This window comes from Struthio camelus, chromosome 14 (assembly GCF_040807025.1).
Source record: "Struthio camelus isolate bStrCam1 chromosome 14, bStrCam1.hap1, whole genome shotgun sequence".
Classification (NCBI taxonomy): Eukaryota; Metazoa; Chordata; class Aves; order Struthioniformes; family Struthionidae; genus Struthio; species Struthio camelus.
The window spans coordinates 20,126,193-20,138,528 of NC_090955.1; the positions used below are offsets into that span (position 1 = coordinate 20,126,193).

General features: G+C 39.1%; 1 protein-coding gene and 1 long non-coding RNA gene across 16 annotated transcripts in view; one reads left to right on the plus strand and one right to left on the minus strand.

Moving 5' to 3' along the window:
- Nucleotides 1-1,927, minus strand: part of PPARG (peroxisome proliferator activated receptor gamma) — a 63,071-nt gene extending 61,144 nt beyond the window's left edge. For 2 of the 7 annotated variants that reach the window (XM_068960343.1, XM_068960345.1), the window contains exon 1: nucleotides 1,231-1,323. Coding sequence is in view for 2 of the 7 variants with exons in the window: in XM_068960340.1 (XP_068816441.1) it covers nucleotides 1,714-1,840 (127 nt within the window). In the remaining 5 variants the exon portion in view is untranslated. Of the gene's footprint in view, nucleotides 1-215; nucleotides 546-1,230; nucleotides 1,377-1,713 lie in introns of those variants that run through there. The other 5 variants (XM_068960341.1, XM_068960340.1, XM_068960342.1 and 2 more) reach the window with 5 other exon arrangements.
- The window catches only part of LOC138069211 (uncharacterized), an 80,603-nt gene continuing 69,805 nt past the window's right edge, over nucleotides 1,539-12,336 (plus strand). For all 9 annotated transcript variants that reach the window (XR_011144041.1, XR_011144044.1, XR_011144042.1 and 6 more), the window contains exons 1-3: nucleotides 1,539-1,705; nucleotides 1,851-1,958; nucleotides 6,606-6,677. This is a non-coding gene — a long non-coding RNA (uncharacterized lncRNA). The remainder of the gene's footprint in view (nucleotides 1,706-1,850; nucleotides 1,959-6,605; nucleotides 6,678-12,336) is intronic.

Below are 12,336 nucleotides of genomic sequence, written 5' to 3' on the forward strand. Positions count from 1 at the left end.
CACAGCAAATTCTGATATCAATGAGCGCACAACACACGAAACGTGTTTACAAAGGACAGCACTGAACACCTTATGTCATACATAGTTACTTGGTGTACACAGGGAATTTTTAGTTAACTAGTAACAAATCATAGTAACCTTTTAAAAGTTAAATTACTGATTAAATTGTGGACTAATTGCTACCAGAAGAATATTTTTTATTTTTGGATACTCACTATTAAATGGACCGTCACAGCCATGTTCCATGGCAAAAGCTCTTTTAGAGATGGGGCAGTAGGTCGCAAAGACAACGCCAGCCCAGACCCTCAATTATTTCAAGGACAGTTATGATTGATCCTTCTGATTTAAGGGAACCTAAATTTAGAGTCCACCGCACATGGAGAAACTGACACTTTCCTGAGCTTTTCATCAGGCTCAATGTTGGTCTTACGTCACTACATTATTAATAAATACATCACTGTTAACTCAGCATTGTATTGTCGTGTGTACACAGTGCCACAGAGTTACAACACGGCAGGAACTTGCGCTCTGAGTTGTAGAACACCCTGGAGAGAAATGACACCAGGAAGATTACCAAACGCTCCCGCAAACCCGAGGCGCGCCGTCAAGACCTAACACATTTCAACACCACATCTCGGCTGCTGCGGGCTCAGAAAGGCTCCCCGATTTTCTGCGGTTGAGAAATCGGGGCGGGGCGGGGCGGGGTGGGGGGGAAAGGAAGAAGAAGAAGAAGTCTCTTCATTCATGAGGGCAGCAGGCAGGTGAGCACCGCTCCATCCCCGGCGGCCAACGGGCACGGCTGCCGCCAGCTCCGCGGGGCAGGCGTCGCCCCTCTGGCCGCTCCGCACGCTCCTCACGCCACCAAACGACCGCCGCTGCCCCCCCAGCCAGCCCCAGCCCCAGCCCCAGCCCCAGCCCCGCCGCCTATACAGCACCATGGACACGGTGCCGGCCCGGCTGCCGCCTCGGCGGGCGGGGAGGCGGGGGGGGGGGGAGAGGGCGGCCGCCCGCCCCGCGGAGGTGCCCGGCGGGCGCTGCCCACCTGCCGCCCCAGCGAGGGTCCCCGCCGCGCCGCCAACCCGCCGCTTCGCCCCCTCCGCCTCGGCGAGAGCCCGCCGGCCGGCCGGCCGCATCGCCCGCGCCGGGGCACGGCCCCCGCCCCGGCTGCCCGCCGGGACGCCGCGCACCCCGCCGCCCCGCCCGGCCCGGCCCGGCCCCGCCGCCCCTCACCTCAGCGGGAAGGTCCGCCGCAGCCCGCACCGACCTGGCGCTGTCAAGTCTCAGCGGGAGAAACTGTTCCCTTCCAGTGGGATAAACTCCCCCGCTCGGCCCGTCCTACCGACCAGGCGCCGCCTCCCCCCCGGCGGGGCGCCGCCTACCCCGCCGGCCCACGCGGCCCGGGCCGAGGGGCGAGCCGCCGCCCGCCGTCGCGCGCTCGGGGCGCCGCGCTGCGCGGGGCTGTGCTGCGCGGGGCTGGCGCTGGCGCTGGCGCTCGCGCCGCGACCGTTGGCGGGGTCTGGCGGGGGGAGGGGCGGCGCGGCGCTGAGGGACGGGGGAAGGCGAGGACGCGCAGAGGGAGCGGGTCGCTGAGGAGGAGGAGGAGGAGGAGGTGCTGCCGCCGCCTCTCCTTCCTCTCGCCTTTAGCCCGCGTCCATGCACTGGAGCCGGTGCCCTGCGGGCTCGTGCCCGCTCAGCGGGATCACAAGTGCGTACCTGAGGGCAGACCGCGGCCCCTGCAGTGGATCTGGAATTTGATCTCTGCTCTCTCTAATCTCCTCCGCTGTGTAACTGAAAATTCAGTTTTTCCGGCTGCTAACTGCTTTCTCTTTTGCGTTTCCATTCTCCTCCAGCTAACTCCTCTCTGCGCTGCGTGCCGTTGGTCCTGTCTCCTCGCGTCAGTCTGTGTCCCACTGACAGGAATACAGGCTTTTCTGAAAACAGGCTTAGCAGTAACAGAGGTAAATGAAATTCCTTCCCCCCCCCACACACTTTTTTTTGGCTACAGGTTGTCATCCCCCCCCCCCCCCCCACGGAGGAATGCAGAGAGATGTGGTACAGGCTCTTCTCAGTAGGTCTCGAGAGAGAGCAAGTTCAAACAAGTATGTCACCTCCTCCTGTTTCACCCTCAGACTCTTTTAAAAAGAAGTTAGATGTGGAAAAAAAAAAAAGTCACAAGATCAGCAGCGTTTAGAGAGTCGTCCTGTAAGTCAAGATGCCCCAGGATACAACAGTTTATCTTTAAAAACCCTTGATCTCTTGGACATCGTTAGAGGATTCAGAGGATCCTAAGTTTGCCTCATTACGGTTCTTAGTCATCAGGCATTTTGAAAGGGAGTCTACATTTGCTATATTATTTGTACACTGAAGGCAATTTATAGATTAGGGTTGAATGCCTCAAAATATCTGGTCTACATATAGATACTAACATGGCCTACAGCTTTTTGTTTATGAGAATAGTCTTTCTGTCTGTAGAGGCTTGAAGCCTTGTGTTAATTTTTAATGAGAATTATCTATTTGTATAGGCTTGAGGTGGGTGTTAACTTCTGCCTTGACATATCAAGGAACTTTTTTCATTTACGCTTTTCTCTCCATCTGAACTTTTTGCTGTAGAAATGTGGAAATCTTTTGTTTGTAAGGTTTTTGTTTTTCTTTTGGACTTTCTTTTTAAAATACTGCGGTAATACCTATTCAGTAATCCCCTGATTCTGTATTGGGGGCCAGGTACTGAAAACAAGTAAAACAAAACCTTAGAATTGGCTCAAGATGCCATGGGTGAATAAATAGGCAAATGTAGGTAAAAATAATATAGCAATAAAAGAGGTTGAAATATAGAAATTAATAATATTTCTAGCCATTTTACAGCAGTATCTCATGTAAAGTTTCAGTAGAATATTAAAATAAGAAGGATCTTAGCTGGATATCTCCACGGAGAGTTCAGAATTAGCTCTGTTGCAAACAGAAAAAAACGCTGCTCTCATAGCAAACAGCCGGACAAAGAACACTGGAGGATCTCGCCATTTCATTTAAGTGTCTGAAGGATAGAAGAACCCTTCTGAAACTCTAGACTTTAACGTGCTCCAGGAAACTGGGAGCGCTCCAGAAATTGGGAGGCATTATTGCACATCTGATTGTGGCTGTATATACTCATAGCTTTGAGTTTAAACTTTTAATAAAAGTTCATAAGCAAAGCAGAAAAACAAAGCAAACTTTAGATTTCTAATTAAATGGCATAGGTGAAATAAGGGACACATCTGACTTTTCAGAGAAGCCGCCCAAACAGAGCTTTCAGGAAAAGTATTACAAACATTATATAATTTTGTTTCTGTTATATACATTATATTATTTTAACAAGTTCATCCCTTGGACAGAACTTGTGAAATATTTTAGATTATTATGTTCAAATTATTTAGGTTTTGTAAATATGTATTTTAACAGATTGGGGCAAGAAGGGAAAAGAAATTACTTAGTCTGATTTCCTGCCTAACGCAGAACATAGATTTTCACATAGTATTTGGTTAATACTATTAAATGTATCAGTTAGAAAGGCAGCTAATCTTGGTTTGAAGAATCAAGAGATGAAGAATCCATGAACTTTCTTTGGTACTTGCGCTCTCCCTTAAAAATAGGCCTTATTTATAATTTGAATTAATCTGCCTTGCTTTATCAAGTGTTTTTCACTTGCAGCACGTGGAAAGCCAATCATTTTATATTAAAACATAAATCAAGTAGGCTACAAATATATTCTATAATTAATTCTAGAATTTCTTTTTACATTAATGAAATGGTCATGATAAATTACTTCATCAATTTCTTGTACACCTTTTGTTTGTATCATGTGACTGCACAGTTTTGGGTTGCGGGGTCTTTCTCCTCTACTACCTCAGTGAATTCCTAAGTTTTAGTGGGCTATTTAAACATTCTTAAATAAGAACGAAACATTAGGCTCAGGCCTTTCTGAACCATGGGCAATGCTCCCCTAAGTTCAAAGAGAAGCAGGAAAGGGCTCTCAGCATCAGTTCTACTTTTAAAATTAGAGGATAACTTGTCTTTACAAAGAGATCAGTTATACTTTGTTTTTGTAGTGCATATAGAAGCTTTAGATTTCTTTTCATGTAAGAGAACTGCATTTTATATTATTATTAATCATTCTTTCAGTTTTTGTGGTAAGTCTCTTTTCAAGAGTTTGATGCTTCTGAAAGGGAAATCTTAATTCTGTGCTGAGTATGAATTCTTTTTAATCATTAAGAAAATCTTAAGCAGATTAAAGTGAATCATATGGCAAGAGTAGTCCCACTGAAATGAGTAAGAGTTCTTTGTGGAGGCTCAGAATGGATAAGGGTGTTAGTCTGGCTCTAATTGCCTCTCTTATATATACATTTTTATTTTACTTTTCTATTTCAATGAAAGAACTGTTGTGCAACAGGTTCTAAGCTACGCCAGGTAGGGTTTATGGCTTGATTTTAGGTTAGAACAATGACTGTAATAAAGAGATCTTATGATACTGTGATTTCTACGATTGGCTTGAAAAGGATAGAAATCTTGTAAGGACACAGAAATGAGAGATTTATACCTCTTCCTCTCTCTGCAAATATACTAGTTACAACTTTTACTTAATTATTTTGATGCTTCCATTGTGGCTATGCTTTAAGTCTCTAGGTGCATTACAGAAGTTTGAAATCACAAATCACGCAGTGTATCCCATCTCTGTATTCTGCAAAAAATGAAAAATCATCTAGCCAAACTTTTTAACATCTGGAGGGCAATCTCATATGCTAGCAGTGTAACTATAAGTCTAGCAGTTAAAAGAACAGTTCTAGTTGTGGAAATTGCATTGTTTTGAGGCAAAGGAGTTTAAGTATGCTAAGAAACTTGTGCTGCTGCCTTTTTTACAGTTACAGTGTCTACTTTCTCTTGGGTTATGTAATTTCTGAATTAATATCTGCTGTTCGTTTATTAGTAGCAAGAACTTTTTATTAGCATGTCAGTCTGTTGGCAGTTTTTTGATTGTTGGGGAGATATGTTTGTAAAAGGGATTTCATAATATTCTGCCTCACTCCAATTTTCATGTTGCCCATACATACACTTTTATTTGAAGGAAATGAGAGGTTTAAATTGCCATCAGTGGCGTTTTATATAGATATATGTGGCAAAGTCTATAGTGTAAGACGCATTCTTTAAGTGATAGTAGGGGACTATCCCTTGGTACGATTCCGGGCTCTCTTTGCAGTTTGCACTACAGTATTGTTATGTTTCATCTTGCATGCTGTGCCTTGTATCCAGCAAAGGTGATAGGACTAGGCGTAATGCAGGTTTGTCATAGATAACTTTAGAGCGGATCAAAACAGGAACCTTTTTAGTTAAAAGTGATCCTACTTTTCTTGAACTATGAGTCTTAGATAAAAAGAACTCAGAATCCAAATTCATGACTGCTTTAAATTCTATAAAGCCAAGATCACAGCAGCCTGCCTAACTCTAATTATAATGGTTTATTCTTTATCTTTGGTCTTTCCCCAACTCTTGGCTTCTCTGATTTCTTTTCCTCTTGAAGAGGATAACTTTCTAGAGCTGTCTGGTTCTTCTGTGATAGGCCGTTATCTTCATAGTCTAGTCCCGTTCCGATCAGATAGGTCCAGACTGCATCTCACGTACACAGAATGAAGACAAAAAGACATAAAGGAATGAAGGGCTCAAGCATATACTGTTATCCATCAGATTTGTTAATATATAAGATATTCATTTCTCAAGAAGTCACTTTAAAGCATCCAGAAATTTCTGATACTTTTATGTTGATTCTCATTTAAAACCATTTTATCCTAATTTGTTGGGTGATTAAATTAAGAAATATTTATGAATGTAACTTATTCAGCCTTAGAAATTCAGTTTTCTACAAAATTGTATACATGTAGACATCTTAAATTAGTAGGTGATGCAATTAAGATTTAGAGTTGTGCTAATATAAGATGGGAAGGGGGTGGCTAGTCTTGTGGTTAAAGCATGGGACTAGCTGCTGAGAGGTCTAAGTTCTATTCCTGGTTGTGTCACTGACTTCCTGTGGGTCACTGGGCTAAGTCATTAGCTGTGTCTCATTTTCCTCATATATAAAATGCAAATAACACTTGTATAACTGAAACGCCGTGAGCCTGAAGTCAGTAGTGTTTATATCAGTGTTTTCTGCTCATAAATGGACTTTGTATATAACCATATCGGGAGATCTAAACCTGTATTCCTAATTAGCTTTCATGTATTTGCCGTCTTTCTCACACAGGCAATTCATTGATTCCAGTGAAAACTCCTGGATGCAAAATTTAACTTAAAGCATCTGAAGATCTTTTTTTGTCCAGGTTCAAATTAAACATTTGTTCATGAAGAAAATTGTAAGAGTGTGGGGAAGGCAGTTTTATGATACTTACTCCCTAATAATTGTTAAAAAGGAATTAAGTCCTCCTCCATTGTTTCTTTTGGAAGATTGTGTGAAGATCTCTTGGTACTTCCATTTCCTATGACCTTTGTCCTGTTTTATAGTTTTTATGCATTGTTGTGATGGAATTAATTTGAAATACTATTTTTAAAATCCTTGCTTTGACATATTTTACCCTAATCTCCAGGGTGCTCCAGATAGATGTAGGAAATACTGTAATTCAACTACATGATGGTTCCGTAGAAAAACAGCGTACACTGTAAGTACTAAATCTCAATGAACTAAATCCCAATGAATCAATGATTCCATTGATTCCCAGTGGAATCAAGAGCATCTCAGGGTGTGCTATATAGCATTAATGCTTTTCTTAGCACTTCAGTCACTGTGTCATGGGTCCCAGTTCATATTACTACTACTTTGATTTCCATTGCTGAGGGAAGTCACAGAGGGTTTTAAACTATGGAGAGCGGAGTTGATCTCTGTTTTTCAAATGTCTTAGAAATTAGCTTTGTATACTTACAAACACTTTAAATATTTTGTAAAGGCTAAAAGAGAATTAGATGACGTTCAGACTATGTTATAGAGCAAATTATCTTAAGAACTGCATTAGTCTTTAGCTAGGTTGCATAACTTTCAAAACCAAGGCCAAAGTCTAAACAAATCAGTTTTGTCTTTGTAGTTAACGTATATTAGTATAATTCTAAACATTCTAAAATTATGCTATTTTAATAATGTTATTTCTGAACAAATCACCAGGAGGAGTGGCACAACAATAAAACGTAAGCGTCCTTTCCTTGCATCTCACAAAATGTACTGCAGAGGACATTTTTTTTTCCTTTCACAGAAGTTGACTGCCTGGGTGTACTCCAACAAAGTAAACTCACACAAAACTCTGTCTTCTAACTTGTACACATCGATTCACACACAGCAGTAGGATAGTACAAAAGTACATGAATATTGGTAGTATTAGGGCATAATATCTTTCACATGTTGTTTTGTGCAAATATACGCCAATGCTGAGCACAAAGGCCTCAGATGAGAATTAGTTTCTACTATTTAAACAGTATTTACTTACTCTGTGATTAACATTTTCATCATAAAAAGATGTTGCTATAATACGCAGAATTTTGTTGGGTAAAGGAGTAGTATTTTTAGTCCTTACAGATCTTTGAAATAATCCTTATACATATTTGAATTTTATTTTGTAGAAGTATAAGAAATTAAAATATGGTCAGGGAATGCAGCTTGAGGTAGATATTAAAGTCATCATGTTTCACTGATACAAATAGTTCCATTGGTTTGTCAATTGCTCTTCTGGTTGACTCTTTTGAATCTTTTAAGTAAATCATTATTTTCATACAGTATCTTAAAACTCTTAAAAAATAAAGTTAATAGCCAGTTTTTAGTCTGTACTAACCATTAGAGGATGCCAGGTAAATCTAACAGTGAATCAGGGGCTATTTTGGGAGAAAAATATTATAATAATTTGCAGGAAATAACCTTTTTGTTCCAAAACAGCTGTCATTGAACACTATTATATCTACAACAATTAAAATTATCTTTGGTAACTTTTAGTATTTGGCATTGCTCCATTATTGTTCAGTTAAATATTTTTCAAGTATGTTAGGACTTCTGCCCACTGTGTGCTTGAAACTCATCGATACAGAAGCTCTTTCTCAATTTTGTCGTACTGTAGCCTCTCTCAAGGAAAGACATATGTGATGTCTTACATGAAGATTTTTTAAGATGCAGAGCAGTTGTTTAGAAAGGCAGCAGGAATTTTACTGGGCACTGACAACACTATATTTATAGTATTGAATTTGCTTTTTAATATGAAAGGGTGAATGCCAAAAAAAAAAAAAACCAACCCCACACATTTAAAGCAAATTAGGAAACATGCAGACATCCTGGTGAATTTAAATAGCTGGTTGGATCAGAAGTGGAGAAAAAATAACACTGGGTCAGGAAGAAAACACAAAGCAGTCAGAAACCTTGTATTTCTAGTTTAGGATATAAATACTCAGTACTAAAAGTTCCTTGTTACTTGCAACATTTAATTTATTATGAAAGAGGCAGTTTTAGGGGATTTTATTGGTTGGTGCACAGCTTTCATCTACTTCAAATACTTATTAAAACTATATTCAAGGTGCTGGGGCTTTTTATTCTCTCACATTCTGATTACTTGATATGCAATTAATATTCTTTTGGCAGAGCAAAATATTTAATTGTAATGTATTGTATTCGTACTAATAATTATTAGTATTATAATAGTACTTGTGCTTCATACTTATGGCTTTGAGTTCTCCGTAGTAGGAAAGCAGAACTGAAAACGTATGCTCTTCAAAGTCATACATATGTAACATATAGTAATATTTTATTAATAGAACATTTGCATACTATAGTATGCATAACTGTATTTGCATCTATATAAATTAATATGAAAGTGTCTCTTCAATTTGACATATATCAGATGCCGTCAAGCGTGTTCTGCTATGCAAGATTTTATTCTATGAACTTAATTACCTGTATTTTCTTACCCTGTATGTTGTTGTAGAAGCAAAAAACCCTCTCTTTCAAATATGTACATGACATTGTGTTATTTATAGTGTTTGAGTTTTATAGATATTTATAAGTAATAAAGAGTAGCATTTTAGTACACCGTGGACTATAACCTGGCAACCATCTGTTGTTACAGTGAACTAAAGCAAATTTAACCTGGACTGTCTTAGTTGCATTTGAAAATTTGTGACATTAGGGCCAGATCATTCCTTTATGTGTTATATTTTGTCTCTGTGGACCTTTCATTGTACTGTCTGGAGTTCCCCAGTCCAGCAGTTCAACCTGAAGTACTAGGCTGCCAAAGCATAAAAAATAGGAGTAGAACGGTAGGGCAGAGCGTCTGGTTCAGTTGGGAAATTATGTTTGAAATTTGTTTTACATTTCATTCACTTCAGCTCAAGGATGCTTAGCTAGAAAGTACCACGTACAAAAATTTGTATTGCACTGAGTTACAACAGACACTCTGCTGATTTTTTTTGCTCTAAAGAGGCATTATAGAAAATTCAACCTATATTATAAATCATTGAAAATTTAAACTTTCTTAGGAGAATATGATAACACACAACTAATAAAGTGTATCAGAAAGCTGGGTTTTCTTGTATCCTTGTAGCTCCTTTTTTAGAGTACGGTAGTACAAACTAGATCACAATTGAAGTTACATTTTCAGTAACAGTTGGTTTTTCATAATTTGTTTTTTGAACACTCATTTACACCTGCTGCAAATTAACACTGGGTGTAACACCCATGGTTAATGCAGTTACTTCTTACAGACAGACAAGGAAAGTTTCAATTCACTGGGGAACAGCTATGATAATTTCACTCCTAGAAATGGATGATTTGTTATTGAGAGAATGTGGGAATTGCAAAAAAATTATTTTGTAAAAAACAAAAAACAGCTTTCGGGGAAAGAACTGTGTTGTTTGACTTGTATTGTAAACTCTGCCGCTTGGACAGCTTTGTTCTTCAAGTACCTTTTTGCAAGCAGGGTAAAACAACTTCTTATCTAAGTTAGAGTAGTGTATAATGAAGTGACATCAGAACAACACTATCGCATCCCTAAGACCAGAAAAGTAAAATTTCCAATTTAATTTCCATATTGGAATTCTAGATGCAAAGGAGTATTATAAGATTTATTTTCTCTGTAATTACAGGCAAAAAAAAAAAAAAAAGTCGAACAACTTTTCTCTCTCAATATATGTCAGAAAGATTACTAAAACTCGAAAAAATGTTACTGATTTTAAGTATCGGGCCTGTTCCTGTGAATTAAATTATTAAAACTGGTGATCTTATCTCAGAACAAAGAAGTGAATTAGGGTAACTGCTCTCACATATGGCAGCAAACTCCTTCCATTCTATCTTTTCTGTCTCCAGTTTCCTGTTTACTCATCAGACAGCTCCAAGCTCCAGTCTCTTTTTGTCTGGCACTCTATTCATGAATGTATCTTTTCCATTTATTTAATTTACTTGGTTAGAAACCTCAGTTCCATTTGTAAAGGTTTTTACCTCAGCATTTTTGTTACATAATATTCCTATTAAAATGCTTTACATGCATTTAAATGCTCTCAAACCTCACTTTAAATTAATGTTCATACTTTTGGAAAACTGTCCTTGTAAAAATATATGTATTTCTGTTACTGGTGGGATTTTCTGAAGTAGAGGGCAGTATACTTTATTTCCCAGTTTTGGTGATTTGCCTCTATTACCACTCTTACACCACATGAATTGGGAAGATAGACAATGGTTCCTAGTAGCCAGGTGAAACTAGGAATGTGGAAAAGAAGATAAACCAACTTACTTTGAGATCTGAGGATCTGACAGGAAAACCAAATGTTAAATTCACCTCTTTCTGATTGTACTGTCTTTATGTCTTGTCAGACTGATTTTCTGAATGTTTCTTAGTCTTTTTTTTTTTTCCATAAGATCTGATAAAGACATTTATAGGAATTATTTGTGTATTTTTTCACACCTCTAAAAATAAGTTCATAGATAATTCTTCTCTAAATCTTGAGTAGTTTTGGCCTATAGCTATATTTTTAGTCTTAGCACTGTACAGCTTTTCCATAGGCCAGTTATCTGTTATCCTCCAGCTCCTTAACCTTAGATAATAACAGTTGAGCTGCTGTTGAAGCCTTCCCCTAGCATCATTTGAATAAATTATAGAACTTTCCCATAATTAACTTCAAATTGAAATGTGTCCTTCAACTTGTATTGAAAGCACAGAGTTGCACTGGATTTATTCGAATCTTTTAAAATCCCTTCAGAGCTACAAAGGACTAAAATTGCTTTAATATCTTCGGTTTGCTTAACTGTCTTATTTTAACAGTTGGGTTTCACTTGGAGGAACGTTATCAGTCTGCCTACAACCCCAAGCTTTTTAAAATCATTTCTTTACACGTTTGCTTCTATTTAAAAGGCAGCTGCACCACTCTTGCTGATGCATTAAGACAAAGCACAAGTGGGCATATCCTGCTGTCAGAAACGTGCTCGCATGTGACTTACAACAGGAATTGTGTGGGTGTCCGAGATCAGAATTTGGTCCAATGCATGCTCTGCCTGAATTAGCATCCCTTTTGCTGTGCAGTAGCAAAGAGCTTCACCCAATGTCCAAAAAAGGAAAGAGTGCATCGTGATCTGCAAGTGCGCAGCTGTGGTCCCAGGGGGTCTGGCCAGAGTGCTTAGTGAGCGGGCTTCCCGATGGGAGAGGGAGAAAAGGGAAAGGAGGGAAACTTACTAATGTCATAGAGAAATTGTGTGTGTGGAAGGGGTGGGGTCAAAGACAGAAGCAAAAGATTTTCTAGTTTTGTTATAATAAGGAGCAGATTTTCTGTGTTCTTCTAACCTCATTATTACATCCACTCAAACGCTGCCTTGATTTTCATTTTTGTGCTTAGGAAAGCAAGGAACTAAGGAGGGTTTTTTGATCTTTTTGGAGTAATGATTACAGGTGTGTGCTAAAGAACATATTTTTCAGAGAAAATGGCATTAACAAAAAACAATTCTCTCTTTCCCTTGCTAATTCTGTCTGCTGTTTCAATTAGACATCCTTTCTGATCTCAACTTTTGCTGAATGCCACTAAAATGGATTGCAGATTAACATAAACTTTAGTTAAAAGAAGAAGGAAAATTTTCTTAATTTAATTGGGTTTCTATGCTTACTATGTAAGGCTCAACAATAACAACAAAAATCCCAAACACCGAACCGAAAATAAAGTAACTGTCAGAATCTTAATAAAAAAGGCTTTCCAGAGTCTTCAGGTTGATTCACCTAGTAAAAAAACATTAATTGAAAACAACATAAAGTTTAAGAAGGGATATATTCCCCTGTATTCCACTTTTCTTTGAAAAGGACAGATCTCAAC